Source organism: Schistocerca serialis, chromosome 1 (genome assembly GCF_023864345.2).
Source record: "Schistocerca serialis cubense isolate TAMUIC-IGC-003099 chromosome 1, iqSchSeri2.2, whole genome shotgun sequence".
In the NCBI taxonomy this organism is placed as follows: domain Eukaryota; kingdom Metazoa; phylum Arthropoda; class Insecta; order Orthoptera; family Acrididae; genus Schistocerca; species Schistocerca serialis.
Window position 1 is genome coordinate 530,657,775 of NC_064638.1, and position 26,581 is coordinate 530,684,355.

Consider the following 26,581-nt stretch of genomic DNA (forward strand, 5'->3'; position numbering starts at 1 on the left):
AAATGTATGATGAGATAAAAGAAATTATTCAGGTAGTGAAGGGAGACGAAAATCAAATAGTCATGGGTGATTGGAAAACGAGAGTAGGAAAAGGGAGAATAGGAAACATAATGGGTGAATATGGATTGGGGGAGAGAAATGAAAGAGGAAGCCGTCTGGTAGAATTTTGCACAGAGCATAACTTAATCATAGCTAACACTTGGTTCAAGAATCATAAAAGCAGATTGTATACATGAAAGAATCCTGGAGATACTAGAAGGTATCAGATAGATTGTATAATGGCAAGACAGAGATTTAGGTTCAAATGGCTCTGAGCACTATGGGACTTAACATCAGAGGTCATCAGTCCCCTAGAACTTAGAACTACTTAAACCTAACTAACCTAAGGACATCACACACATCCATGCCCGAGGCAGGATTCGAACCTGGGACCGTAGCAGTCGCGCGGTTGCGGACTGCAGCGCCTGGAACCGCTCGGCCACCACGGCCGGCGCAGAGATTTAGGAACCAGGTTTTAAATTGTAAGACATTTCCAGGGGCAGATGTGGACTCTGACCACAATCTATTGTTTATGAACTGTAGATTAAAACTGAAGAAACTGCAAAAACGTGGGAATTTAAGGAGATGGGACCTGGATAAACTGACTAAACCAGAGGTTGTACAGAGTTTCAGAGAGAGCATTACGGAACGATTGACGGGAATGGGGGAAAGAAATACAATAGAAGAAGAATGGGTAGCTCTGAGGGATGAAGTAGTGAAGGCAGCAGAGGATCAAGTAGGTAAAAAGACAAGGGCTAGTAGAAATCCTTGGGTAACAGAAGAAGAAATATTGAATTTAATTGATGAAAGGAGAAAATATAAAAATGCAGTAAATGAAGCAGGCAAAAAGGAATACAAACGTCTCAAAAATGAGATCGACAGGAAGTGTAAAATGACTAAGTAGGGATGGCTAGAGGACAAATGTAAGGATGTAGAGGCTTATCTCACTAGGGGTAAGATAGATACTGCCTACAGGAGAATTAAAGAGACCTTTGGAGAAAAGAAAGCCACTTTTCTGAATATCAAGAGCTCAGATGGAAACCCAGTTCTATGCAAAGAAGGGAAAGCAGAAAGGTGGGAGGAGTATATAGAGGGTCAATACAAGGGCGACGTACTTGAGGACAATATTATGGAAATGGAAGAGGATGTAGATGAAGATGAAATGGGAGATACGATACTGCGTGAAGAGTTTGACAGAGCACTGAAAGACCTGAGTCGAAACAAGGCCCCGGGAGTAGACAACATTCCTTGAGAACTACTGACGGCCTTGGGAGAGCCAGTCCTGACAAAACTCTACCATCTGGTGAGCAAGATGTATGAGACAGGCGAAATACCCTCAGACTTCAAGAAGAATATAATAATTCCAATCCCAAAGAAAGCAGGTGTTGACAGATGTGAAAATTACCGAACTATCAGTTTAATAAGTCACAGCTGCAAAATACTAACGCGAATTCTTTACAGACGAATGGAAAAACTGGTACAAGCCGACCTCGGCGAAGATCAGTTTGGATTCCGCAGAAATGTTGGAACACGTGAGGCAATACTGACCCTACGACTTATCTTAGAAAGTAGATTAAGGAAAGGCAAACCTACATTTCTGGCATTTGTAGACTTAGAGAAAACTTTTGACAATGTTGAATGGAATACTCTATTTCAAATTCTAAAGGTGGCAGGGGTAAAATACAGGGAGCGAAAAGCTATTTACAATTTGTACAGAAAGCAGATGGCAGTTATAAGAGTAGAGGGGCATTAAAGAGAAGCAGCGGTTGGGAAGGTAGTGAGACAGGGTTGTAGCCTGTCCCCGATGTTATTCAATCTGTATATTGAGCAAGCAGTAAAGGAAACAAAAGAAAAATTCGGAGTAGGTATTAAAGTCCATGGAGAAGAAATAAAAACTTTGAGGTTCCCCGATGACATTGTAATTCTGTCAGAGACAGCAAAGGACTTGGAAGAGCTGTTGAACGGAATGGACAGTGTCTTGAAAGGTGGGTATAAGATGAACATCAACAAAAGCAAAACGAGGATAATGGAATGTAGTCGAATTAAGTCGGGTGATGTTGAGGGTATAAGATTAGGAAATGAGACACTTAAAGTAGTAAAGGAGTTTTGCTAATTAGGGAGGAAAATAACTGACGATGGTCGAAGTAGAGAGGATATAAAATGTAGACTGGCAATGGCAAGGAAAGTGTTTCTGAAGAAGAGAAATTTGTTAACATCGGGTATAGATTTAAGTGTGAGGAAGTCGTTTCTGAAAGTATTTGTATGGAGTATAGCCATGTATGGAAGAGAAACATGGACGATAAATAGTTTGGACAAGAAGAGAATAGAAGCTTTCGAAATGTGGTGCTACAGAAGAATGCTGAAGATTAGATGGGTAGATCACGTAACTAATGAGGAGGTATTGAATAGGATTGGGGAGTAGAGGAGTTTGTGGCACAACTTGACAAGAAGAAGGGACCGGTTGGTAGGACATGTTCTGAGGCATCAAGGGATCACAAATTTAGCATTGGAGGGCAGCGCGGAGGGTAAAAATCGTAGTGGGAGACCAAGAGATGAATACACTAAGCAGATTCAGAAGGATGTAGGTTGCGGTAAGTACAGGGAGATGAAGAAGCTTGCACAGGATAGAGTAGCATGGAGAGCTGCATCAAACCGGTCTCAGGACTGAAGACAACAACAACAACATTCTTCAAACCAGTCGCCAACAACTGGAGCCAAGTCACAAGGCGCTTCGCTTCATCGTCCACAAAAATTCAGTCAATTATTGTTTGGGAACATGAAATACACGAATGGCTTCAAGCGGTCTCCAAGTAGCCGAACATAACCATGTCCAATCAATGATCGGTTCGTTTGGACCAGTAGACGCATTCTATTACATGTGAACACAGCCCACACCATTATGGAACCGCCACCAGCTTGCACAGTGACTCTCTCTGGCTCTGAGCACTATGGGACTTAACTTCTGTGGTCATCAGTCCCCTAGGCACAGTGACTTGTTGACAGCTTGGGTGCCAGGTTTCGTTGTGTCTGCACCACACTCGATCCCTACCATCGGGTCTTATCAACTGAAATCGGTACTCATCTAACAAGGCCACGATTTTATAGTCATCTAGGGTCAAACCGATATGGTCACGAGCGCAAGAGAGGCGCTACGGGCGATGGCGCGCGGTTAGCAAAGGCACTCGCGTCAGTCGTCTGCTTCCATAACCCATTAGCGTCAAATTTCGCTGCACTCTCCTAATCGATACGTTCTTCGTACGCCCCACATTGATTTCTGCGGTTATTTCAAGCATTGTTGCTTATCTGTTAGCAGTGACAACTCTACGCAAAAGCCGCTGCTCTCGGTCGTTACGTGAAGCCCGTCGGCCACTGCGTTGGTCGTGGTGAGTGATAATGCCTGAAATGTGGTATTCTCGGCACACTCTTGACACTGTGGATCTCGGAATATTGAATTCCCTAAAGATTTCCGAAATGGAATTTCTCATGTGTATAACTCCAACTACCGTTCCGCGTTCAAAGTCTGTTAATTCCTAACGATCGGCCATAATGCCGTCGGAAACCTTTTCACATGAATCACCTGAGTACAAACGGCAGTTCCGCCAGTGCACTGCCCTTTTATATCTTGTGTACACTATGCTACCGCCATCTGTATGTGTGCATATCGCTATCCCACGACGATTCTCACATCAGTTTATCTTTGACTGTCTCTGTTTGCTGACTGGCTATTTTTGAATGTGCTTAATGGCTTAATACTTTCAACGTCCATAATATCACATGGACAATGTAGGCATGCAGGGATTTGGTAAAAAATTATGGAAATACAGGGAGAAATGCATAGTTGAACATAAATGCAGGTGCTACACAATCCTGCAGGTTTCACTGTTGAATCTGACCACGAACGGTATCTGCGCAACGTCATCAAAAAATTGCAAGTGTCAGTCGTTGTCAGACCAGAGTTCTGTGTAGTTGTGAGTGCATTATGTCGGAGCTAAGTGAAGTGGAATTAGGGTACATTGTTGATGTTCGCATGGTGTGTCCTTCCGTAACCAAGGCAGCCGAAGTGTTTCGTATTTGAAGAGGCATCGTATCGAGGAGTTATACTGTAAACAGGAAAAGCGGAAAAACCTCGTCTGACAAGTCACAACATAGACTAAAGTCTGTGTTGAGTGATTGTGGCGGACGGCCATTGAAGAGCACCATGGCTGCGAAAGTCACTGCAAACCTGAATATCGTACTCAGTACCAAAACAACTCGAAGGGAGCTGGACGAGGTAGAATTCCAAAATCAAATGCTCGTAACAGGAAACCATGGTGGTGAAGCCATAAAACCTCGACTAAAGAACGATAGAAGAATGTCATTCGGTCGGATGAGTCTTGTTTCACGATGTTTGCCACTTCTGGCGAGTTCACGTCTCAAGTGTGAAACATGGCGGGTGTTTGGTTATGATTTGGGCAGCCGTATCATGGTATTCCACGGGTCTCATGGTCACTCTGCAAGGTGCCATTACAGCCAAGCATTATGTGACCATTCTGGCTGATCAGGTCCATGCCATTGTGCAATATTTATTCCCCAATGGTGATATTGTGTTCCAAGACGACGGCGCACCTATTCAAACAGATCGCGTCGTCTAGGACTTGTTTTGCGAACACGAGGATGAATTCTTCAGTTGAAACTTCCGGGCTGAGAGGCAGTGGTCGATGCATAAAATTTCCACCTAACGTTTCGTCTCCGTCTGCGGGAGACTGACTGACATAGTGGCTTTATTTAAACACTGCCTGACGACAACTTATTTCCAGTGCAACAACGAGTTTTACGAACAGATCGACGGGGTGGCGATGGGATGCCCTCTCAGCCCAGCTGTTACCAATTTATTTATGGAGATCTTCGAACAGCGAGTGCTGCAGACTGCGAGTAAAAAGCCAGCTAAATGGTACCGCTATGTTCATTACACATTTGTTGTGTGGGCTCATGGTGAAGAAGAGCTGGATGTCTTCTTGGTTCATCTGAAGAGTATTAACCCGAAGATACAGTTTACGATGGAGAAAGAGAGCAACGGTGAACTCAATTTCCTGGATGTGTCGGTAATTAAACGGGTGGATGGGATGCTGGGCCACAAAGTATATAGAAAGAACACTCACACGGATCGATACCTCCACAAGGAATCAAACCATCATCCTAGGCAAAAAAGAGGTATCATGAAACCTTGGTGGACAGAGCCAACAAAATCTGCAAGCCTGCTTACTTGCAAGATGAATTAAATCAGTTACGGTCAGCCTTCATGAAAAACGGATATCCAGCAAGGAAACTGATCGAGCCCTCCATGAAAGAAGAAAAGAAGCCAGAAGTCAAGAGCAACAATGGTCACTTACTGGAAGAGTTTTCCTGTCGTTCATTAATAAAGTCACGGACGGTATCGGGAAAGTTCTGGCCAGGTATGGGACCGAAACAATCTTCAGACCCACCAAGAAGATAAGGAATATTTAAGAACTGCAAAAGACGTCCGACACCCCCTAACAACACTTGGGGTCTACAAAATTCCATGCAGCTGTGGACAAGTATATATAGGAACAACGAAAAGAAGTGTAAACACCCGCTTAGCGAAGATAAAAGCAACCGTCTCTTAGGACACATCGAAAAATCGGCCGTAGCTGTGCATGTTTTTCGAGCTGGGAACCACGAAATTAAATTTAATGAGACAAGCGTTCTAGAACGAACATCCCATTATCATGCGCGCATGTATAGAGAAGCAATAGAGATTCACAAACACCACAATAATTTTAAAAGAAAAGAAGAAGTTTTAAAGTTGAACAAAATATGGATGTCGATGTTGCGCCAGCAGAACGACAGTCGATTACTCTTAATCGAGAATGATGACGCCTTCCAAAGATAGGCATACCGTCGGCATCACGTGACGAATGGTGGTGCCTTCTATGCGCTCTATAAATGCGAGAGTACGTGGATCCTCAGTGGCAGTAGCCGGACGACCTCAGAAGATGTCTGTCGCAGACGGAGACGAAACGTTAGGTGGAAATTTTATACATCGACCACGGCCTCTCAACCCGGAAGTTTCAACTGAAGACAACACCGGCCGTGAAAGCCTACACTGCATGACGAGGATGAATTGTCGCATCTCCCCTGGCCAACACAATCACCAGATCTCATTGTTATGTCCGCCCCGATAGCTGAGTGGCGCCGGCACGGTAGCTTAGCGTGTTCGGTCAGAGGGTTAGCTGCCCTTTTTAATACAAAAACTGAGTTAATGGATCAACAACGAACTAAAACGGGTGTCTTGCGACGTCCGCCCCGAACGGATGCAATGAACGACAGCGAAAAAAATGATGTTACAAAAAAAAAAGGGGGGTCAACGTGACGGGTTGCCGTCCTACGGGCCCGGGTTCGATTCCCGGCAGGATGGGGAATTTTCTCCGCTCAGGGGTTGGGTGTTGTGTTGTCTTCATCACCATTTCGTCCCCACCCGGCGCGCAGGTCGCCCAATGTGGCGTCGAATGTAATAAGACCTGCATCACGGCGGCCGAACCTGCCCCGCAAGGAGCCTCCCAACCAATGACGCCAACGCTCATTTCCATTTTCCATTGTTATTGATCCTGTGTGATCAGCTTCAGAGAGAAGGGTGCATGATCTCTATCCACCTCCAGCATCGTTACCTGAACTTGCCACTAGTCCCTTGAAAATCTGCAGGGCTTGTATCTGCCCATTCTGAGACGACTGGAAGCTGTTTTGAATGCCAGCACGTTTCCAACACTGCATAAGGGATGGTAATGTGTTGTGTTTTTGGTGCTTCCATATTTTTGTCCATCTCTGTATTTCCACTACAAGCATGTTAGTGTGTGAAAGTAATGATCTGCCTTTTCCTTGTTCATAGAACTTGATAATGAGATCATGTCTTCCCGGAACTAGTTGTGTTTTCAGTTAAGAAAACCAAAATTCTGGACATCTGGTACGTCATCTAGGCGGGCAGTCCGGAACCGCGGGGCTGCTACGGTCGCAGGTTCGAATCCTGCCTCGGGCATGGATGTGTGTGATGTCCTTAGGTTAGTTAGGTTTAATTAGTTCTAAGTTCTAGGGGACTTATGACCACAGCAGTTGAGTCCCATAGTGCTCAGAGCCATTTGAACCATTTGGTACGTCATAGTCTCCGAACTGAAATCGTTCCATAGTCAAGCGTGCTGACCTCTTTCATTTTGGTACGTAAGATTTCCCAAAGCGGAAAGCTCCTGAAGAATGGAAAAGAGGAGGAGGAGGAGGAGGAGGAGGAGAGATAGAGGAGACCAGTAGTCACCTGCGGACAGAAGGGCGAGTACTGCAGGGAGTAGACGGGCCCGCGGTGCGCGCGGAAGTGGTCGAGGTGTCGGTGCAGGCTGCGCGTGGAGCAGACGTGCACGCAGCCCGCGTCGGTGCCCACCAGGTAGTCGCCCGCGCCGTCCGGCCGCAGAGCCAGCACCAGCGCCGCCGCGAAGCACGACACCGGCTCCCCAGGCGGCGGGGGTTCCCCGCCCGGGCGTCGCGGCGCCCGCGCGCCTGGGGGAGGCGCGACGCCGCCCACGGCGCCCTCTGGCCAAGGCACGCGCATCACCTGCGTCTGCTCCAGCCGCGCGCCGTTGCGCCGGTACCTGTCAACGGCGCCGCGCTGTTGGAACAGCAGAGCCTCGCTAGCGGCCTGCGTTAACACATAACGCACTAGCTTCCTAGCAGTTTACCGATAGACGGCCTCGACATAAATACGTAGGCTTCCGCGGCCGGTGTCACGATCATAAGTCTTCTCGGTGTAGTACTGCCTCACAGTATAAAAATCTTTGATTATAAACATAAACCAACGTTCCGACCGTATCACAACGGCCTACCTCAGGACAAGACTGGTTTTGGTGGAGTTTTTTTCTCTTTATTGTAATCTCATACCCCGCCCAGTATGGGTGGGGGGTTGTCTGTCAGCAGTACAATTCTCCACTTTTCAGCCAAGCGAATTAAAAAAAATTTACAATGAGAAATATAAACAAAATTTGGGGTTGAGTTTTGTTTTAAATTAAAAATCAAAGAGGAAAGTTAAAAAAACGGAAATATGTTTCATTTTAAAAACATCTCAGGAAAGTGAAATTCTTCTGATTAAACAATGAAGCGCTGCACTTTCTCATAAAAACTGAAGAACCTGCACTAGGGCGAGAGATATTGACAGAGAGAAGTGTTCTAGGGTTGGAAAGTGCGGGTAGAAAGATAGGTGTCCGTTAGACAGTAAAAAATATGGAAATGAGAGGCAGGAGCTGAGGTGGATAGTGGGAAATACAGTCGGTGAGAAAGACAGAGGTTGAGGAGTACTGTGTCATATGGGTAGGGCAGTGGGGTTGCAAGAGGAAAGTGATGGGGCTGGATAGAGAGGGAGAGGAGAGAGGAGCCCTCGTGTGGATTGCGATAGGATGGGAAGAGTTACATTTAGTTTTTTTTTTTTTGGTCATCAGTCTACTGACTGGTTTGATGCGGCCCGCCACGAATTCCTTTCCTGTGCTAACCTCTTCATCTCAGAGTAGCACTTGCAACCTACGTCCTCAATTATTTGCTTGATGCATTCCAATCTCTGTCTTCCACAACAGTTTTTGCCCTCTACCGCTCCCTCTAGTAGCATGGAAGTCATTCCCCCATGTCTTAGCAGATGTCCTACCATCCTGTCCCGTCTCCTTATCAGTGTTTTCCACATATTCCTTTCCTCTCCGATTCTGCGTATAACCTCCTCATTCCTTACCTTATCAGTCCACCTAATTTTCAACATTCGTCTGTAGCACCACATCTCAAATGCTTCGATTCTCTTCTGTTCCGGTTTTCCCACAGTCCATGTTTCACTACCATACAATGCTGTACTCCAGACGTACATCCTCAGAAATTTCTTCCTCAAATAAAGGCCGGTATTTGATATTAGTAGACTTCTCTTGGCCAGAAATGCCTTTTTTGCCATAGCGAGTCTGCTTTTGATGTCCTCCTTGCTCTCCGTCATTGGTTATTTTACTGCCTAGGTAGCAGAATTCCTGAACTTCATTGACTTCGTGACCATCAATCCTGATGTTAAGTTTCTCGCTGTTCTCATGTCTACTACTTCTCATTACAGTTAGTAGGAGGGTTAAATAGCAGGGTGGATCTCAGTGACTAGGAGAGGGAGTTGGTTGAAGTTGCCGTGGGATAGGTTACAGAGTGTGTGTAGGTATCGGGACGGAGGGATGTATTTCTGAAGGTGTGGCAGTGTACCAGGGTTGGTCATCATAGGGGATGTTGTGGAGGAAAGGTGGCTCTACTTATTTTAGACGATCGGTGTCAATATGTCATATTTTTGAAACTTTATTGGCCCTGGAATATAATGGGGTAGTCATGACGGAAGGGGAGAGGGTACAAAAGAAGTGACTGGTGGGCTAGCCAGCTTGTAAGTGATTGACGACAGTCTGCTAATCGGCCTTAGTTTCTGGTGAGCATGTTTTCTTCCTGCCAACGGCTTTGCCACAGTGGATACAGCTGTTCCCATCAGATCACCGAAGTTAAGCGCTGTTGAGCGTGGATGGGATTTGGATGGGTGACCATCTGGGCCGCCATGCGCTGTTGCCAATTTTCGGGGTGCACTCAGCCTCGTGATGCCAATTGAGGAGCTACTCGACCGAACAGTAGTGACTCTGGACAAAGAAAACCATCACAACTCTGGACAAAGAAAACCATCATAACGACCAGGAGAGCACTGTGCTGACCACACACCCCTCCTATCCGCATCCTCAGCTGAGGATGACACGGCGGTCGGATGGTCCCGATGGGCCGCTTGTGGCCTGAAGACAGAGTGCATGTTCTCTTCCTGGTGTGCGCGTAAATTCACTAGCAGTTCCCTACTAGCTGTTTGTTCGGGCTACCGTGTCCATACCCAGTGAAGCTTCTGCCACGAGACCGCTCGCGCCCTGTTGGTCTGGGATAGCTGCAGCCGTCCCCTCTATTGATGTTGTAGGGCTGCTAAGTAATTTTAATCACCTGTAGAATTTTTCGTTTGCGCATCCACGGCTCTTTCGCCAGCACAGGGATTTCCTGGAACAAGATAGGCTGTCCACTGTTACGCTGGTGTTCCGCTATCGCCGATTCATTATGCTGTGCTAATGGCACATAACGTTCATGATCTGCTACCCGCGCGCTAACTGGTCTCCCTGTATCCTCTATGTAGGCAGTTCCACACTCACAATGTGGTTTATATACTCCTGCAGTATTTAGTTTGTTGACTGCTTCCTTGCTGAAACGTATCATGTTGTGGATCCTGTGGCTGCTGCAGAAAATCGGTTTGAAACTTCGTCGGCGGAGGACGTTGCTTAGTCTTTCAATGACGCCCTTGCATATGGTTAGTGTACTACCGGAACTTTCTCTTCCATGCCCTCTTCATTTCTTTTACTTCGGTAGGTATTTTATACTATGACGCGATACTACACCCGGCAGAATTTTAATCATCAAGTAATTTCTTCTCCTTTCTCTGTTGCCTTTATCTTGTATCTTGACACGATTGGCATGGTTATTATTCGATTTGGCATTTTATGTGTTAGAGGGTGGCCGAATTCCTTTTCCAATCACCACTCCTTTACCCCCCCCCCCCCCCCCCCTCCTCCTCCATTGCATGATGAAAGGCATTTGGGTACCGTAACTACCTGCATGTATAAACGTGTAACTGATGCGGGACGTCGGTACCAGCCCGGTATTCACCTACTGGGATGTAGGAAACCACCTAAAGCCACATCTGGCCGGGCCAGTACACTGGTCCACGGCGTTAATCCGCCGGGCGGATACGATCATACCGGAATCCCGTAAGCGGCCTGCTAACACGCGCCGTAATCTATGCGGGTAACAGGAAATTATTAAGATGTTCCTATAATAAATGAAAGAATGGCAACTGCATGATTTAAAATAGAACGACGACAAATGATAATGATAGCCGTGTTACACTACTGAAAAGCGAAAAAAATTGGAAACAAATCAATTTTTTTAAAACACGACCATCCGTAACAGATAAATGTGTTAAGAGTGGCCAACTTATCGTATGTGTACATTTAAAGGCTAGGGTACACAAAATACCTATTCCAAATGTTGTTCGAAGTTTCAGAGAAGTAACAGTACATGAAAGTGGAGAGGAACTTTGGCAATTTGCAACTTTCAACCAGCTGAAATTAACCTATTACCTCAAGAAAAATATTCGTAAGTTTATATGGAGTAGTCGAGGCTACAGATAATTAATCGATTATCTGATAGTGGATAATACGTTAATCCTATGGTGCAGGATGTTACAGAACACAGAGGCAGTGATATATATTTGAATCACTATTTCATAATTTTTTTAAGGTTATAATACGTAGGTTGACACTTAAAGTAGTAAAGGAGTTTTACTATTTGGGGAGCAAAATAACTGATGATGGTCGAAGTAGAGAAGATATAAAATGTAGATTGGCAATGGCAAGGAAAGCGTTTCTGAAGAAGAGAAATTTGTCAACATCGAGTATAGATTTAAGTGTCAGTAAGTCGTTTCTGAAAGTATTTGTATGGAGCGTAGCCATGTATGGAAGTGAAACATGGACGATAACTAGTTTGGACAAGAAGAGAATAGAAGCTTTCGAAATGTGGTGCTACAGAAGAATGCTGAAGATTAGATGGGTAGATCATATAACTAATGAGGAGGTATTGAATAGGATTGGGGAGAAGAGAAGTTTGTGGCACAACTTGACTAGAAGAAGGGATCGGTTGGTAGGACATGTTCTGAGGCATCAAGGGATCACCAATTTAGTATTGGAGGGCAGCGTGGAGGGTAAAAATCGTAGAGGGAGACCAAGAGATGAATACACTAAACAGATTCATAAGGATGTCGGTTGCAGTAGGTACTGGGAGATGAAGAAGCTTGCGTAGGATAGAGTAGTATGGAGAGCTGCAGCTAACCAGTCTGAGGACTGAAGACCACAACAACAAGAACAATACGTAGGTTGGAACTTAAATAGTGGCAACACTGCTGTGGAGACACTATGCAATGGAATCTACTATTGTCACTGATAGCACATGTTGTTGACATACCTACCTTACCTCCAAGCAAATGGACTCGCCCGTCCCACGTCACCGGCGTGCGCACAATCGAGGGATAAACAGTCACTTGTGAGCGAGCGGTCTAACGTAACGGTGTCACTATGTTTTCGAAACAGGAACAACGGAGTTGGATCAAGACTGAATGTGCCAGAGGTCATTCGTAACAGCACGACAGTATCATCAAGGTCTTCTAGAGGCGTGTGGGGAATCGGCATTGCCGTACAGAACAGTGGCACGTTGCGTAAAAGCCTTCAACGAAGGTCGGCAAACTGTGGGAGACATGCATCGGGCAGGTCGTCCTAGCGTCTCTGAAGAAGAAGTGCATGCTGTTGCCGCGTTAATGGACAGTGATCGACGCCATACGACTCGTAAGCTCGCCCACGAAACTGGATTAGAGCATACGAATGTGCTTCGCATCCAGAAGCAACGCCTGAGCATGCGAAAAATTGCATCACGGTGGCTTCCGCATGACTTGACGGAAATGCAGAATGGGATGCGTTACGACGCTGCTCAGACGCACTTGGAGCGCTATGAACGCGAAGGAGAGGCTTTCTTACGACGTATCACAGCATTGGTACGAGCTAAAACTGAAACGCCAATCCAACGAATGGTGTCATTGTGGGTCGCCGCGAAAGTCGAAAATGTGTCAGAGCCCCAGTATTGTGAAAGTTGTGGTGATTCTCGTGTACGACTGTGAAGGTGCAAAAGAAGCGGCGACACTTTCTGCGCAACCCACCCATCATTGTGCATGACAATGCGTGGACGCATGCAGCGCAAGCTGTGGCTGTTCTGTTCAGCCGATGGGTCTGGGAAGTACTGTACCATCCACCATACTTCCCAGACTTAAGTCCTTGTGACTTTGATTTGATTCCGAAGATGAAGAAACTACTTCGTGGCATTCGCTTCAGAACTGTTCCAGAGATTCGACAGGCAGTAGACCGCTCCATTCGCACCATCAACAGAACAGGCTCTGCTAACGGTATACTACGACTTCCACATCGCTGGCAACGGGTTCTACACAACGCTGGTGACTACTTTGAAGGCCAGTAACAGGTGCAAACATGTAACTCTTTTGTATCGGTTGTGACTAAATAGTTGCAGGCCGGCCGAAGTGGCCGTGCGGTTCTAGGCGCTGCAGTCTGGAACCGCGAGACCGCTACGGTCGCAGGTTCGAATCCTGCCTCGGGCATGGATGTTTGTGATGTCCTTAGGTTAGTTAGGTTTCATTATTTCTAAGTTCTAGGGGACTAGTGACCTGAGAAGTTGAGTCCCATAGTGTTCAGAGCCATTTGAACCATTTTTTTTAAATAGTTGCCACTATGTAAGTTCCAACCCTCGTCATTCCAAAACGAAGGAAAAATACCCGAACCACAAATGAGAAAATGAGGAAGTGTACAAGGCGTACCTTCTACAAGAAGAATATTTAAGAACTCTTCATGAAAATAAAATTACAAAGTACCTCCCAAGCGAAACATCCACTAATGACGATGTAAATAAAGAATGAGAAAATATAATGCAGGCAATCTGTGCTCCGCAATTGCCGATTTCTGTAGTTCTCTATTTTTCATACTCCGTTGGCGCCCGCATCTCGTGGTCGTGCGGCAGCGTTCTCGCTTCCCACGCCCGGGTTCCCGGGTTCGATTCCCGGCGGGGTCAGGGATTTTCTCTGCCTCGTGATGGCTGGGTGTTGTGTGATATCCTTAGGTTAGTTAGGTTTAAGTAGTTCTAAGTTCTAGGGGACTGATGACCTAAGATGTTAAGTCCCATAGTGCTCAGAGCCATTTGAACCATACTCCGTTGGCGTTCTGCACAGCGGTCGGAAACGGTACGAATGGTCTGACCTATATAACTGCTTCCATACTCGCAGAGGATGTCATAAATTGCAGGGACACTGAGGTCGAGACATCCTTAACAGGGCGCATAATCTCCTCAATTTTCTTAGGAGGACGAAAAATCGGTCCACTGTTCACAACACCAATGGCACGTTAAAAATAGCTAGATAAATCGGCAAGTGCGGAGCACAGGCTCACTAACAAACATAAAATACTGACTTTAGAAAGAAAAATTTAGTCCCATGCGTCCACATATTGGGATTCTGTTATTAAGGAGGCTGTTGCAATAAGAATGAGCGAGAAAACTTAAACCGCGATAGCGGATATTATCTGAGCGGTGAGTGGAAACGAGCGCTCGATGCAGAGAAGCAGCAGCGACATTCCTTGCAATGTTTACGTTCCCACGGAAGCGGTGGCGCCACCAGCACAGACACTAAAACCGTCTGCGACAGCAGTACGTAATCGCCGACTAATCACAAGCCGTCCACGGACTATATATGGCCAACACAGCTGCAGTGAAGTCAGTCTGACGATGACGGTGGAGGCTATCGTAAAAAGCTCGAGATTTTATCCCGAATTGGCGCGGCAAGAAAAACGAGAATGTTTCACATGTCAGTGCCATCGGCAAAGACATCGTTCTCAAAGGCGTTGGTCGTTGCGGGTAAGTTCCTTTCACGAAATATCAAAATTAAATAAAATGGCTCGAAGCACTATGGGACTTAACATTTGAGGTCATCAGTCCCCTAGACTTAGAACTACTTAAACCTAACTAACCTAAGGACATCACACACATACATGCCCGAGGCAGGATTCGAACCTGCGACCGTAGCAGCAGAGCGGTTCCGACTGAAGCCCCTAGAACCGCTCGGCCACAGTGGCCGGCCACAAAATATCAATCTCCAACTTTGTACTCCGAACGCGAAAATATTTTGTTGGCAACCGCCTATATAGGAAGAAATGATCATTGTAATAAAATAAGATAAATCAGAGGTGGAACATAAAGATTTAAGTGTTCGTTTTTCCCGCAGGCTGTTCGATAGTGGAACGGTACAGAAAGAAAGTGAAAGTCTTTCTGTGAACCCTCTGCCAGTCACTTAAGTGTGAACTGCAGAGTACTCATGTGGATGTAGATGTAGACATATCCTTCAATATATCATGTAAATGGCTGGCTAAGCTTAGCAGTTGCTGCAATAGACCGAAAAGTGCTTCAATACTCACTTTGCAGCAGTAAACGAACTAACAGACAGCACAACACAACAGTAGCTATGTATGCAATGGGTACCGCACTGCTGTAGCGCCTACATGGTATTATTATTACTATTATTATTATTATTATTAGGGGTAATTGTCAAACACAAAGCAATCGCACCGTAAAGAAGTCCAAGCTAGAAGTAAGAAGCCCAGCAGTCAAGTAATTTACAATCAGTATACCTAAGTATAGCGCACACATTTTAATGTGGTTGATTTTAAATGGGGTTCAGGGTATGAGTGAGGCAAGTGGCGCTAGGGAGAGCAGAGCCGTAGAGGAGGCATGGTTGGTTAAGAAGTGTCTTTTCTCACTGTGGATAATCGGCTTTGTTTTACGATAAGGGGCTTTAGGTAGCATTCACCAGGCTCTAAGAATTGCTTCATCGTTCTATAAAAATGGTTATTAGAAATAAGCAATACCAGTTGCCTCATTGACTCATTAGTTTGCGGTTTAATAAGACGCCTACGAAAACTAAGTATCATTTAGTGTTAGTCATTTTAAAAGCAACAAAGAAAATTATTTTTCATTCTAAAGTTTGCTTACACGTTAAAGTTGATAATGATGAGGGCTGCACTCATGGGTAATGGTCTCATAAAAGTTGGGAAACACTGGCTCAATACATGAAATTATGAAGAAGATATCTACATGTACACCCACATCCATACTCCCCAAGCCACCTGACGGTGTGTGGCGGTGGGTACTTTCAGTAACTCTATCGCTTCTCCCTTCTATTCCAGTATTGTATAGTTCGTGGAAAGAAAGATCGTCAGTATGCCTCTGTGTGGGCTCTAATCTCTCTGATTTTCTCCTCATGGTGTCTTCGCGAGATATTTGTAGGAGGGAGCAATATATTGCTAGAATCCTGGGTGAATGTATGTTCTCGGAACTTCAACAAAAGCCCGTACCGAGCTACTGAGCGTCTCTCCTGCAGAGTATTCCACTGGAGTTTATCTATCATCTCCGCAACGCTTTCGCGATTGCTAAATGATCCTGTAACAAAGCGCGCTGCTCTCCGTTGGATCTTCTCTATCTCTTCTATCAACCCTATCTGGTACGGATCTCACACTGGTGAACAATATTCAAGCAGTGGGTAAACAAGTGTACTGTAACCTACTTCCTTTGTTTTCGAATTGCGTTTCATTAGGATTCTTCCAATGAATCTCAGTCTGGCATCTGCTTTACCGACGATCAACTTTATATGATCATTCCATTTTAAATCACTCCTAATGCGTACTCCCAGATAATTTACGGAATTAACTGCTTCCAGTTGCTGACCTGCTATTTTGTAGCTAAATGATAAGGGATCTATCTTTCTATGTATTCGCAGCACATTACACTTGTCTACATTGAGATTCAATTGTCATTCCCTGCACCATGCGTGAAATTCGTTGCAGATCCTCGTGCATTTCAGTACAATTTTCCATTGTTAAGATACGCTCTACGTCTTTTGGTGTTGGGGATCTACAAAACTGTCACCGAGTTCGGTAATTAGCTGGAAATGGACTCGGATACCAGCAGAAGATGCTAGTGGTGTACGAGAGCGAACCTGGAGATGCGGCCCTCCTGGTCGGCGGCGAGCAGATCCTCGCCCTCCTCGGCGTCTGGGCGCGGCAGCCACTCGACGTGCCAGACGGGGGCCCTCACCGGCGCCGCGCCGCGCGCCACCACCCTGCAGGCGACGCCGCCGGCCGACACGTCCACCAGGGCGACGGCGCCGTCGTAGAAGCCGACGGCCAGCAGGTTGGGCGCCGCCGGGCAGAAGCGCAGCGACGACACCTCCGCGCCGAAGCCGTAGGCGCGCTCCGGCTCGGCGGGGTTCTTGACGCACCACACACAGACGGCGCCGCGGCCGCGCCCCCGGCCGCCGCCGCCGCCGTAGTGGAACTTGCCGTAGGCCGCGGCCAGCAGGTCGCCGCAAGCCGCGCTCCAGCACAGCGCCGACACGCTGCGCCCGCTCGCGCGCTCGCACTCGAACACCCACAGCGGCCGCACGTGGTAGCGGAAGCGCGGGCCGCCGCCCTCTGCGTCCGCCTCCGTCAGGCCCTGCACGAGCGCAGCTAGGGTGACCACACGTCCGGATTAATCCGGACATTACCTCCTTTTCAGCTCTTTGTCCGGGGTCCGGCCGGATTTTTACAGTGTCCGGCTTTTTCGCAAAGTTGAGCGTAATACAGTTAAATTTACAATTCGTCCCGTTCTATTGCTCTTTTCTAAACTACTTTAACTATCAGAATGAAATGTTCACTCTACAGCGGAGTGTGCGCTGATATGAAACTTCCTAGTAGATTAAAACTGTGTGCCGGACCGAGACTCGAACTCGGGACCTTTGTCCTTTCGCGGGCAAGTGCTCTACCGACTGAGCTACCCAAGCACGACTCACGCACCGTCCCCACACCTTCACTTCTGCCAGTACCCCGTCTCCTACCTTCCAAACTTTACAGAAACTCTCCTGCGAACCTTGCAGAACTAGCACTCCTGAAAGAAAGACGGAGACGAGGTACTGGCAGAAGTGAAGCTGTGGGGACGGGGCGTGAGTCGTGCTTGGTAGCTCAGTCGGTAGAGCAGTTTCCCGCGAAAGGCAAAGGTCCCGAATTCGAGTCTCGGTCCGGCACACAGTTTTAATCTGCCAGGAAGTTTCATATCAGCGCACACTCCGCTGTAGAGTGAAAATTTCATTCTAGAAACATCCCCCAGGCTGTGGCTAAGCCATGTCTCCGCAATATCATTTCTTTCAGGAGTGCTAGTTCTGCAAGGTTCGCAGGAGAGCTTCTGTAAAGTTTGGAAGGTAGGAGACGGGGTGCTGGCAGAAGTGAAGATGTGGGGACGGGGCGTGAGTCGTGCTTGGGTAGCTCAGCTGGTAGAGCACTTGCCCGCGAAAGGCAAAGATCCCGAGTTCGAGTCTCGGTCCGGCACACAGTTTTAATTTGCCAGGAAGTTTCATACCTTAACTATTGGCACGAAGGCAGTGTTAGTAGGTGGCACCAGGATCGTCGATGTTATCGTTGATCGACCTGTAAGCTAATGCAAATATCGATTATTTAAAATTTTCGTTTCTTATCTTCGCTTTGTATTGGCTTGGCTTCCTGTAGCGTGCGTGTCATTTGTGAGCGTAATTTTTAACCGAGTGAGCTACGTAAAGTATTTGGCTATGCCTAAACGAAAGTGTACATTTTCTGATGTCCTTTCCTGCAAATAGCCGGCTTTCAAGAAAGGGAGAAATGAATTTGAAGCGGAATGTAAGATATGTGGAACTGGAACGTACGTCTCAGTGGCCAATAAAGGTAAGAAATAACTCGACAGATTAACTGTCATCGTTTTATTTCATTGTTTCATAGTCATTCAATTTGTTTGTATTCGGAAGGTTAAAGTGCAGTTCACATGCCGTCAGCTGCTGCTTGAATTGTACATGTTGGTAGCGGTGCGTCTAATGAATGGAGGGCATTTAGTCTTACGTTTTTCGCTTTGTAAACAATTCCGTGTGGTTGTCATAACAAAACAATTGACGCCATACTGTCACCACAATCAATGTTTTTAATTTTTTTTTTGTATTGCTTAGTTAACCACCACCTGGCCATCAGTAACAATTAACTACTAGTTTTACCGATAATTCCTGGCAGTCACGTGACTTGTCCAAAGCTGACGGGTGGTATCCTCATCTGCAGTTGACCCGTTTGATGTGTCCTCTTTTTTCTTACTTTGTCCTCCTTTTTGAAGCTGTTTGTCCTCTTTTTTTTAAACAAATGCGTCTGGTCACCCTAGGCGCAGCAACATTGCGTTCAGGCGGACAGAAGGGAGACACAATAGTGACGGAAACCTCTGTTACGATACTGAACTATCCCTTCCCCGTGTACTACACTGACGGAAATAAAAGTCGCAACACCAAGAAGTAGTTGTGCAACCTAAACGAAAGTTGGTAGGCGTGGTTCTACATCTGCAAAATGACGTCTATTCAAATTTCGAGAAGTTTCTGCAGCGTAGCAACATTTGGGGCCCTCCACATGAGATTCTCATATTTTTGGATACTTGTAGAAAGACATTCGTGGCGTCAATCTTATTCGGACGAAGAGGTGCAGGCCTGAGTACAATTATGGTTCTGTTGGCAACTGCAAACATTTTTCCATGAGGGCTTTGATCGCCTTGTCCCACAGCGGAATAAATGTATTAATGAACAGTTTAGTTATCTTTTGCTACCTGTTCTTTTTATTTGACTGTTCTTCATACATCGAAGTCAACAAAATATTTGAAATTACGTGGAAAGATCTCGTTGAAACTAAAAACGCCTATGTTTCAATGATTACCACCGCAACTCGCGCATCATATCCGTGCCACTCTCTCCCCTACTTCCGACGATACAAAACGAGTTGGCTTCCTTTGAATTTTTTTTCAGTGTCCTCCGTGAATTCAATATGGTAAGGAATTCATCCCTCGCGGAGAAGCGTGGTGTAAGCAGTCTCTTTAGCAGATTTGATGCGTCTCCTAAGTGTTCTACCAATAAAATGCGGTCTTTGGCTCGCTTTATTCGCAACATTTTTTGTGTATTGATTTCAGTTTAAGTTGTTCGTTATTGTAATCGCTAGATGTTTAAATGGCGAGTGATAAGGGGCTGCCTGAAAGTTTTCAGCTTGAAGAGAGACTTCTCAGCTAAGATTGCGTTTGTAGAACTTTTATTTAGGATGACTGGTTTCGGTAAACAGAGTTGCCATCACGTGATCTGCGAATAGTGCTTATGAAGTGTAAACCATGTTACTTTATGAAAACTAGCGTACACGTCATAATTATAATACATAAACGAGCGAATCGAAAGTTATAAGCGAAAATCGTTCTCACATCTCTGAAAGTGGAGTACTGTACTGGTGCTGATGACGCTAAGATTGTAGAGTAGGCTGCTTTCAGAGATGGTAGTACGGACCAAAACAAGAAAAAAGGTCTCGTAAACATGGGCTCTAAAATGCAAACCTTAAGAGCTATGAGCACTTAATCAGTAAAAGAGATTTGTTTCACAGTAGCGAAGATGAACATGTGCTCGTAGATCCTCAGGCACGTATTTTAGAGATCTCAGAACAGTTTTCGCTTATAGCTTTCGACTCACTCGTTTCCGGTACAGGGACCGTTGCCTCAAATTGATGCGTTTATTTTTCTCCATCACCCATGAATGTTTGATTTCTGGACATATATATATGCAGGGTGTTACAAAAAGGTACGGCCAAACTTTCAGGAAACATTCCTCACACACAAAGAAAGAAAATATGTTATGTAGACATGTGTCCGGAAACGCTTACTTTCCATATTAGGGCTCATTTTATTACTTCTCTTCAAATCACATTAATCATGGAATGGAAACACACAGCAACAGAACGTACCAGCGTAACTTCAAACACTTTGTTACAGGAAATCCTCCGTTAGCGAGGATACATGCATCCACCCTCCGTCGCATGGAATCCCTGATGCGGTAATGCAGCGCAGCCCTGGAGAATGGCGTATTGTATCACAGCCGCCTACAATACGAGCACGAAGAGTCTCTACATTTGGTAAAGGGGTTGCGTAGACAAGAGCTTTCAAATGCCCCCATAAATGAAAGTCAAGAGGGTTGAGGTCAGGAGAGCGTGGAGGCCATGGAATTGGTCCGCCTCTGCCAATCCATCGGTCACCGAATCTGTTGTTGAGAAGCGTACGAACACTTCGACTGAAATGTGCAGGAGCTCCATCATGCATGAACCACATGTTGTGTCGTACATGTAAAGGCACATGTTCTAGCAGCACAGATAGAGTATCCCGTATGAAATCATGATAACGTGCTCCATTGAGCGTAGGTGGAAGAACATGGGGCACAATCAAGACATCACCAACAATGTCTGCCCAAACTTTCACAGAAAATCTGTGTTGATGACGTGATTGCACAATTGCGTGCGGATTCTCGTCAGCCCACACATGTTGAGTGAGAAAAGTTTACAATTTGGTCACGTTGGAATGGAGCCTCATCCGTAAAGAGGACATTTGCACTGAAATGAGGATTGACACATTGTTGGATGAACCATTCGCAGAAGTGTACCCGTGGAGGCCAATCAGCTGCTGATAGTGCCTGCACACGCTGTACATGGTACGGAAACAACTGGTTCTCTCGTAGCACTCTCCATACAGTGACGTGGTCAACGTTACCTTGTACATCAGCAACTTCTCTGACGCTGACATTAGGGTTATCGTCAACTGCACGAAGAATTGCCTCGTCCATTGCAGGTGTCCGCGTCGTTCTAGGTCTTCCCCAGTCGCGAGTCATAGGCTGGAATGTTCCGTGCTCCCTAAGACGCCGATCAATTGCTTCGAACGTCTTCCTGTCGGGACACCTTCGTTCTGGAAATCTGTCTCGATACAAACGTACCGCCCCACGGCTATTGTCCCGTGCTAATCCATACATCAAATGGGCACCTGCCAACTCCGCATTTGTAAACATTGCACTGACTGCAAAACCACATTCGTGATGAACACTAACCTGTTGATGCTACGTAATGATGTGCTTGATGCTAGTACTGTAGAGCAATGAGTCGCATGTCAACACAAGCACTGAAGTCAACATTACCTTCCTTCAATTGGGCCAACTGGCGGTGAATCGAGGAAGTACAGTAAATACTGACGAAACTAAAATGAGCTCTAACATGGAAATTAAGCGTTTCCGGACACATGTCCACATAACATCTTTTCTTTATTTGTGTGTGAGGAATGTTTCCTGAAAGTTTTGCCACACCTTTTTGAAACACCCTATATACACTCCTGGAAATGGAAAAAAGAACACATTGACACCGGTGTGTCAGACCCACCATACTTGCTCCGGACACTGCGAGAGGGCTGTACAAGCAATGATCACACGCACGGCACAGCGGACACACCAGGAACCGCGGTGTTGGCCGTCGAATGGCGCTAGCTGCGCAGCATTTGTGCACCGCCGCCGTCACTGTCAGCCAGTTTGCCGTGGCATACGGAGCTCCATCGCAGTCTTTAACACTGGTAGCATGCCGCGACAGCGTGGACGTGAACCGTATGTGCAGTTGACGGACTTTGAGCGAGGGCGTATAGTGGGCATGCGGGAGGCCGGGTGGACGTACCGCCGAATTGCTCAACACGTGGGGCGTGAGGTCTCCACAGTACATCGATGTTGTCGCCAGTGGTCGGCGGAAGGTGCACGTGCCCGTCGACCTGGGACCGGACCGCAGCGACGCACGGATGCACGCCAAGACCGTAGGATCCTACGCAGTGCCACTTCCCAGCAAATTAGGGACACTGTTGCTCCTGGGGTATCGGCGAGGACCATTCGCAACCGTCTCCATGAAGCTGGGCTACGGTCCCGCACACCGTTAGGCCGTCTTCCGCTCACGCCCCAACATCGTGCAGCCCGCCTCCAGTGGTGTCGCGACAGGCGTGAATGGAGGGACGAATGGAGACGTGTCGTCTTCAGCGATGAGAGTCGCTTCTGCCTTGGTGCCAATGATGGTCGTATGCGCGTTTGGCGCCGTGCAGGTGAGGGCCACAATCAGGACTGCATACGACCGAGGCACACAGGGCCAACACCCGGCATCATGGTGTGGGGAGCGATCTCCTACACTGGCCGTACACCACTGGTGATCGTGGAGGGGACACTGAATAGTGCACGGTACATCCAAACCGTCATCGAACCCATCGTTCTACCATTCCTAGACCGGCAAGGGAACTTGCTGTTCCAACAGGACAATGCACGTCCGCATGTATCCCGTGCCACCCAACGTGCTCTAGAGGGTGTAAGTCAACTACCCTGGCCAGCAAGATCTCCGGATCTGTCCCCCATTGAGCATGTTTGGGACTGGATGAAGCGTCGTCTCACGCGGTCTGCACGTCCAGCACGAACGCTGGTCCAACTGAGGCGCCAGGTGGAAATGGCATGGCAAGCCGTTCCACAGGACTACATCCAGCATCTCTACGATCGTCTCCATGGGAGAATAGCAGCCTGCATTGCTGCGAAAGGTGGATATACACTGTACTAGTGCCGACATTGTGCATGCTCTGTTGCCTGTGTCTCTGTGCCTGTGGTTCTGTCAGTGTGATCATGTGATGTATCTGACCCCAGGAATGTGTCAATAAAGTTTCCCCTTCCTGGGACAATGAATTCACGGTGTTCTTATTTCAATTTCCAGGAGTGTATATATATATATATATATATATAATGTGTGTGTGTTTTGCAGGAGGAAGTAAAAACATTTTCTAAAAAACAGAAAGAACGTAGTAATCGTATGGAGGTAAAACAAAACAGTGGGTTAAAATAGACAACATGTTGTTAGGACTGCAACGTAAGTCATATTACAAAATCCTATGTTTGTAAAACGTCACGTATAAGGGAAAATAATAGGACAGTAACTTTTAACAATATGCCTGCGCGGCTGGCAACTATTTGACGACGAAACTGAGAGAGTGCTTGTGTGTTCATTTCATAGTCAATTGCAAATATAAATATGCAGTATTAATGAAAATGTGATAACGGATATACAGTTATAAAATTATTTTGGTAGCTGGTGGAAACTAAAATACTTTCCAAAAGCAAAAAGGACATACGCAATCATATGGAGGTAAAACAGTACGTTATAAAAGACGTACGTCGTTAGGTCTACTCCCTCAGTCTCACTCCTAAATTTTATCTTTGTACGACGTCAGATACAATAAAGAATATCACAAGTAACATTTATCGGTAATAATCTGCACAGCGGAAAACTAGTTGACGACGAGGTTGCACATGTATTGTCTAGGTATTTAGTTGGATGGAATACCACGACATTTTCACATTGATAAGCATTATGACCACTGCGCACAACGACGGTGGATGCCTCTTGGTGGCCATGCGGGCACGTGACGCGATAACGAAAGTATGTAGGCGGAGCAAACACGAACGGGGGATCACTCTGGCGAAGATATGGGCTGCAAGTGCAGAAATCCATTCAGATAAGCGACTTTGACAAAGGTCGCATTGTTATTACGTACAGTCTGTGAACGAGTATCTCGAAAACGGCGAAGCTCATCGAATGTTCACGTGCTACTGTCGTCAGCATCTACGGAGAGAGGTAGCACAGTGAAACTACCACTAGGATCTAAATGTTTGGACGTCCACCACTCTGCACAGAACGTGTAGTTCGGAAGCTTGTCTGCTCTATAAAGTAGGATAGATGATGGTCAGTGGCATCTCTGCAAAATTGTTTCGGAGCACACCGTTCATCGAACACTGTTGAACGTGGAGCTACGCAGCAGACCCACCCTAAGTGTTGACGCAACGACACCGTCAATTGCGATTGCAGTGGGTACGGAACCATAACGGTCAGCCGGCCGCGGTGACCGAGCGGTTCTAGGCGCTTCAGTCCGGAACCACACGACTGCTACCGGTCGTAGGTTCGAATCCTGCCTCGGCCATGGATGTGTGTGATGTCCTTAGGTTAGTTAGGTTTAAGTAGTTGTAAGTCTAGGGGACTGATGAGCTCAGATGTTAAGTCCCATAGTGTTCAGAGCCATTTGAACCATAGCGGTCAACGTAAACATGTCAGCTTTTCGGGTGAATTATATTTTTGCCACACTAGGTCGACGGTCTTCTCCACGGCATCTTCGAAGTGAACTGCGGCTCGAAACGGGCAGCGCGACGGATGCATGCTGGTGGGAGCAGTACTGTGCTATGGGAGATATTCTCCTGCATTGGCATGGATGGGATCTGTGGTAGTAATCGAAGACAGCTGTGAACCATCTGCATCCCTTCATGGTTGATGTTTCTCCGACGGCGATGTCGTCCTTCAGCAGTATAATAGTCTGGTCTCGGAGCCAGAACCGCGTTAAGGTGGTTGCAGGTGCATTATAGTGAAAAAAAATGGTTCAAATGGCTCTGAGCACTATGGGACTCAACTGCTGAGGTCATTAGTCCCCTAGAACTTAGAACTAGTTAAACCTAACTAACCTAAGGACATCACAAACATCCATGCCCGAGGCAGGATTCGAACCTGCGACCGTAGCGGTCTTGCGGTTCCAGACTGCAGCGCCTTTAACCGCACGGCCACTTCGGCCGGCGTCATTATAGTGAACTTACGTTGATTTCTCGACCAGCGAATTCGCCTGATGTAAATCCTACGGAATCCATGTGGGTTGATATCGGACGCCACTAAAGGGCACGCAAATCAGTGGCCCGTTATTTACGACAATTACATGACCTGTGCGGAGACATCTAATGCCACATACCACCACAACACCAACGGACTGTCGAATAGCTGATACGCAGAATCAGCGATGTATTTCATTCCAAATACGGACAAAGGGCTATTAAGCAGGTGGTTGGTCATCATGTTTTGGCTCATCAGTGTATATTTATCGTGTAACCGAAATTTAACGATTTTTTTTTTTTTTTTTTTTTTTAGCGATCGTCTGGAGGACTTCGTACTGTTTATTGATGAGAGCCGGGCGTACCTTGAAGATCTTCTGCTGGGCACGGAAGACGTTGCTGGCCAGCACGCGCTCGACGGTGGCGCAGGCGGCGGCGAAGGCCGGCTTGGCCGCGATCGCCTCCAGCTGTCGGCGGTGGTCTGCCAGCAGCCGCGCGTCCTCCGCAGCGGAGGAGGAAGACGTGGCCGACGGCCGGGTGTCGTCCGCCTGCGCCTCCTGCTCGGAGCTCCTGCTGCGGCGCGACAGCTGCGAGCGGCGCGACGTGAGCGACGGCCGGCCGCGGGGCCTGGTCGCTGCCGCCGCCGCCGCCGCCGCCGCTTCCGCCGCCCCCTCTCCCGGCAGCTGGCCCTCCATCCGCCCGACGGCCGCGGCGGCCACCGACTCGGCGCCTCCCGCTGCGTCGCAGGCCGCCGCCGCCCGCGCGACCTGCGCAGGCGTCGCAGCGCGCGCGTCGCCGCAGCCCGCCCGTCCAGCCTCGCTGTCAGCTGCTGCGTACTGCACGCCCTTCCATTTCTCTTTCTCAGTTCATCACACGTTCTAAAAACTTGGTTTTCTTCTAGCAGACATTAGAGTAGGTGGGGGCAAAGGTGAACACTTAACGCTTTTCTAAAATTTAATATAAACAGTCACAACAGCGATAAACCTTTTTACAGGTTTCGGTCTGTTTTAGACCATCTTCAGACCTGTAAAAAATGTTCAAATATGTGTGAATTCCTAAGAGACTAAACTGCTGAGGTCATAGGTCCCTAGACTTACACACTACTTAAACTAACTTATCCTAAGAACAACACACACACACACACACACACACATGCCCATGCCCGAGGGAGGACTCGAACCTCCGGCGGGAGTGGCCGCCCAGTCCGTGAAATGGCGCCTCAAACCGTGCGGCCACTCGCGCGGCTCAGACCCATACGGTGATGATAGATTGTGGATGTGAACTGAG

General features: G+C 47.0%; 1 protein-coding gene across 1 annotated transcript in view; it reads right to left on the reverse strand.

The window, feature by feature from the left end:
- The window catches only part of LOC126411497 (dynein axonemal intermediate chain 4), a 66,878-nt gene that overhangs the window by 17,366 nt on the left and 22,931 nt on the right, over nt 1-26,581 (reverse strand). Inside the window, exons 2-4 of the mRNA XM_050081371.1 lie at nt 25,660-25,928; nt 16,741-17,247; nt 7,340-7,717 (exon numbers count right to left, since the gene is read on the reverse strand). Of these exons, the coding sequence (XP_049937328.1) occupies nt 7,340-7,717; nt 16,741-17,247; nt 25,660-25,928 (1,154 nt within the window). The remainder of the gene's footprint in view (nt 1-7,339; nt 7,718-16,740; nt 17,248-25,659; nt 25,929-26,581) is intronic.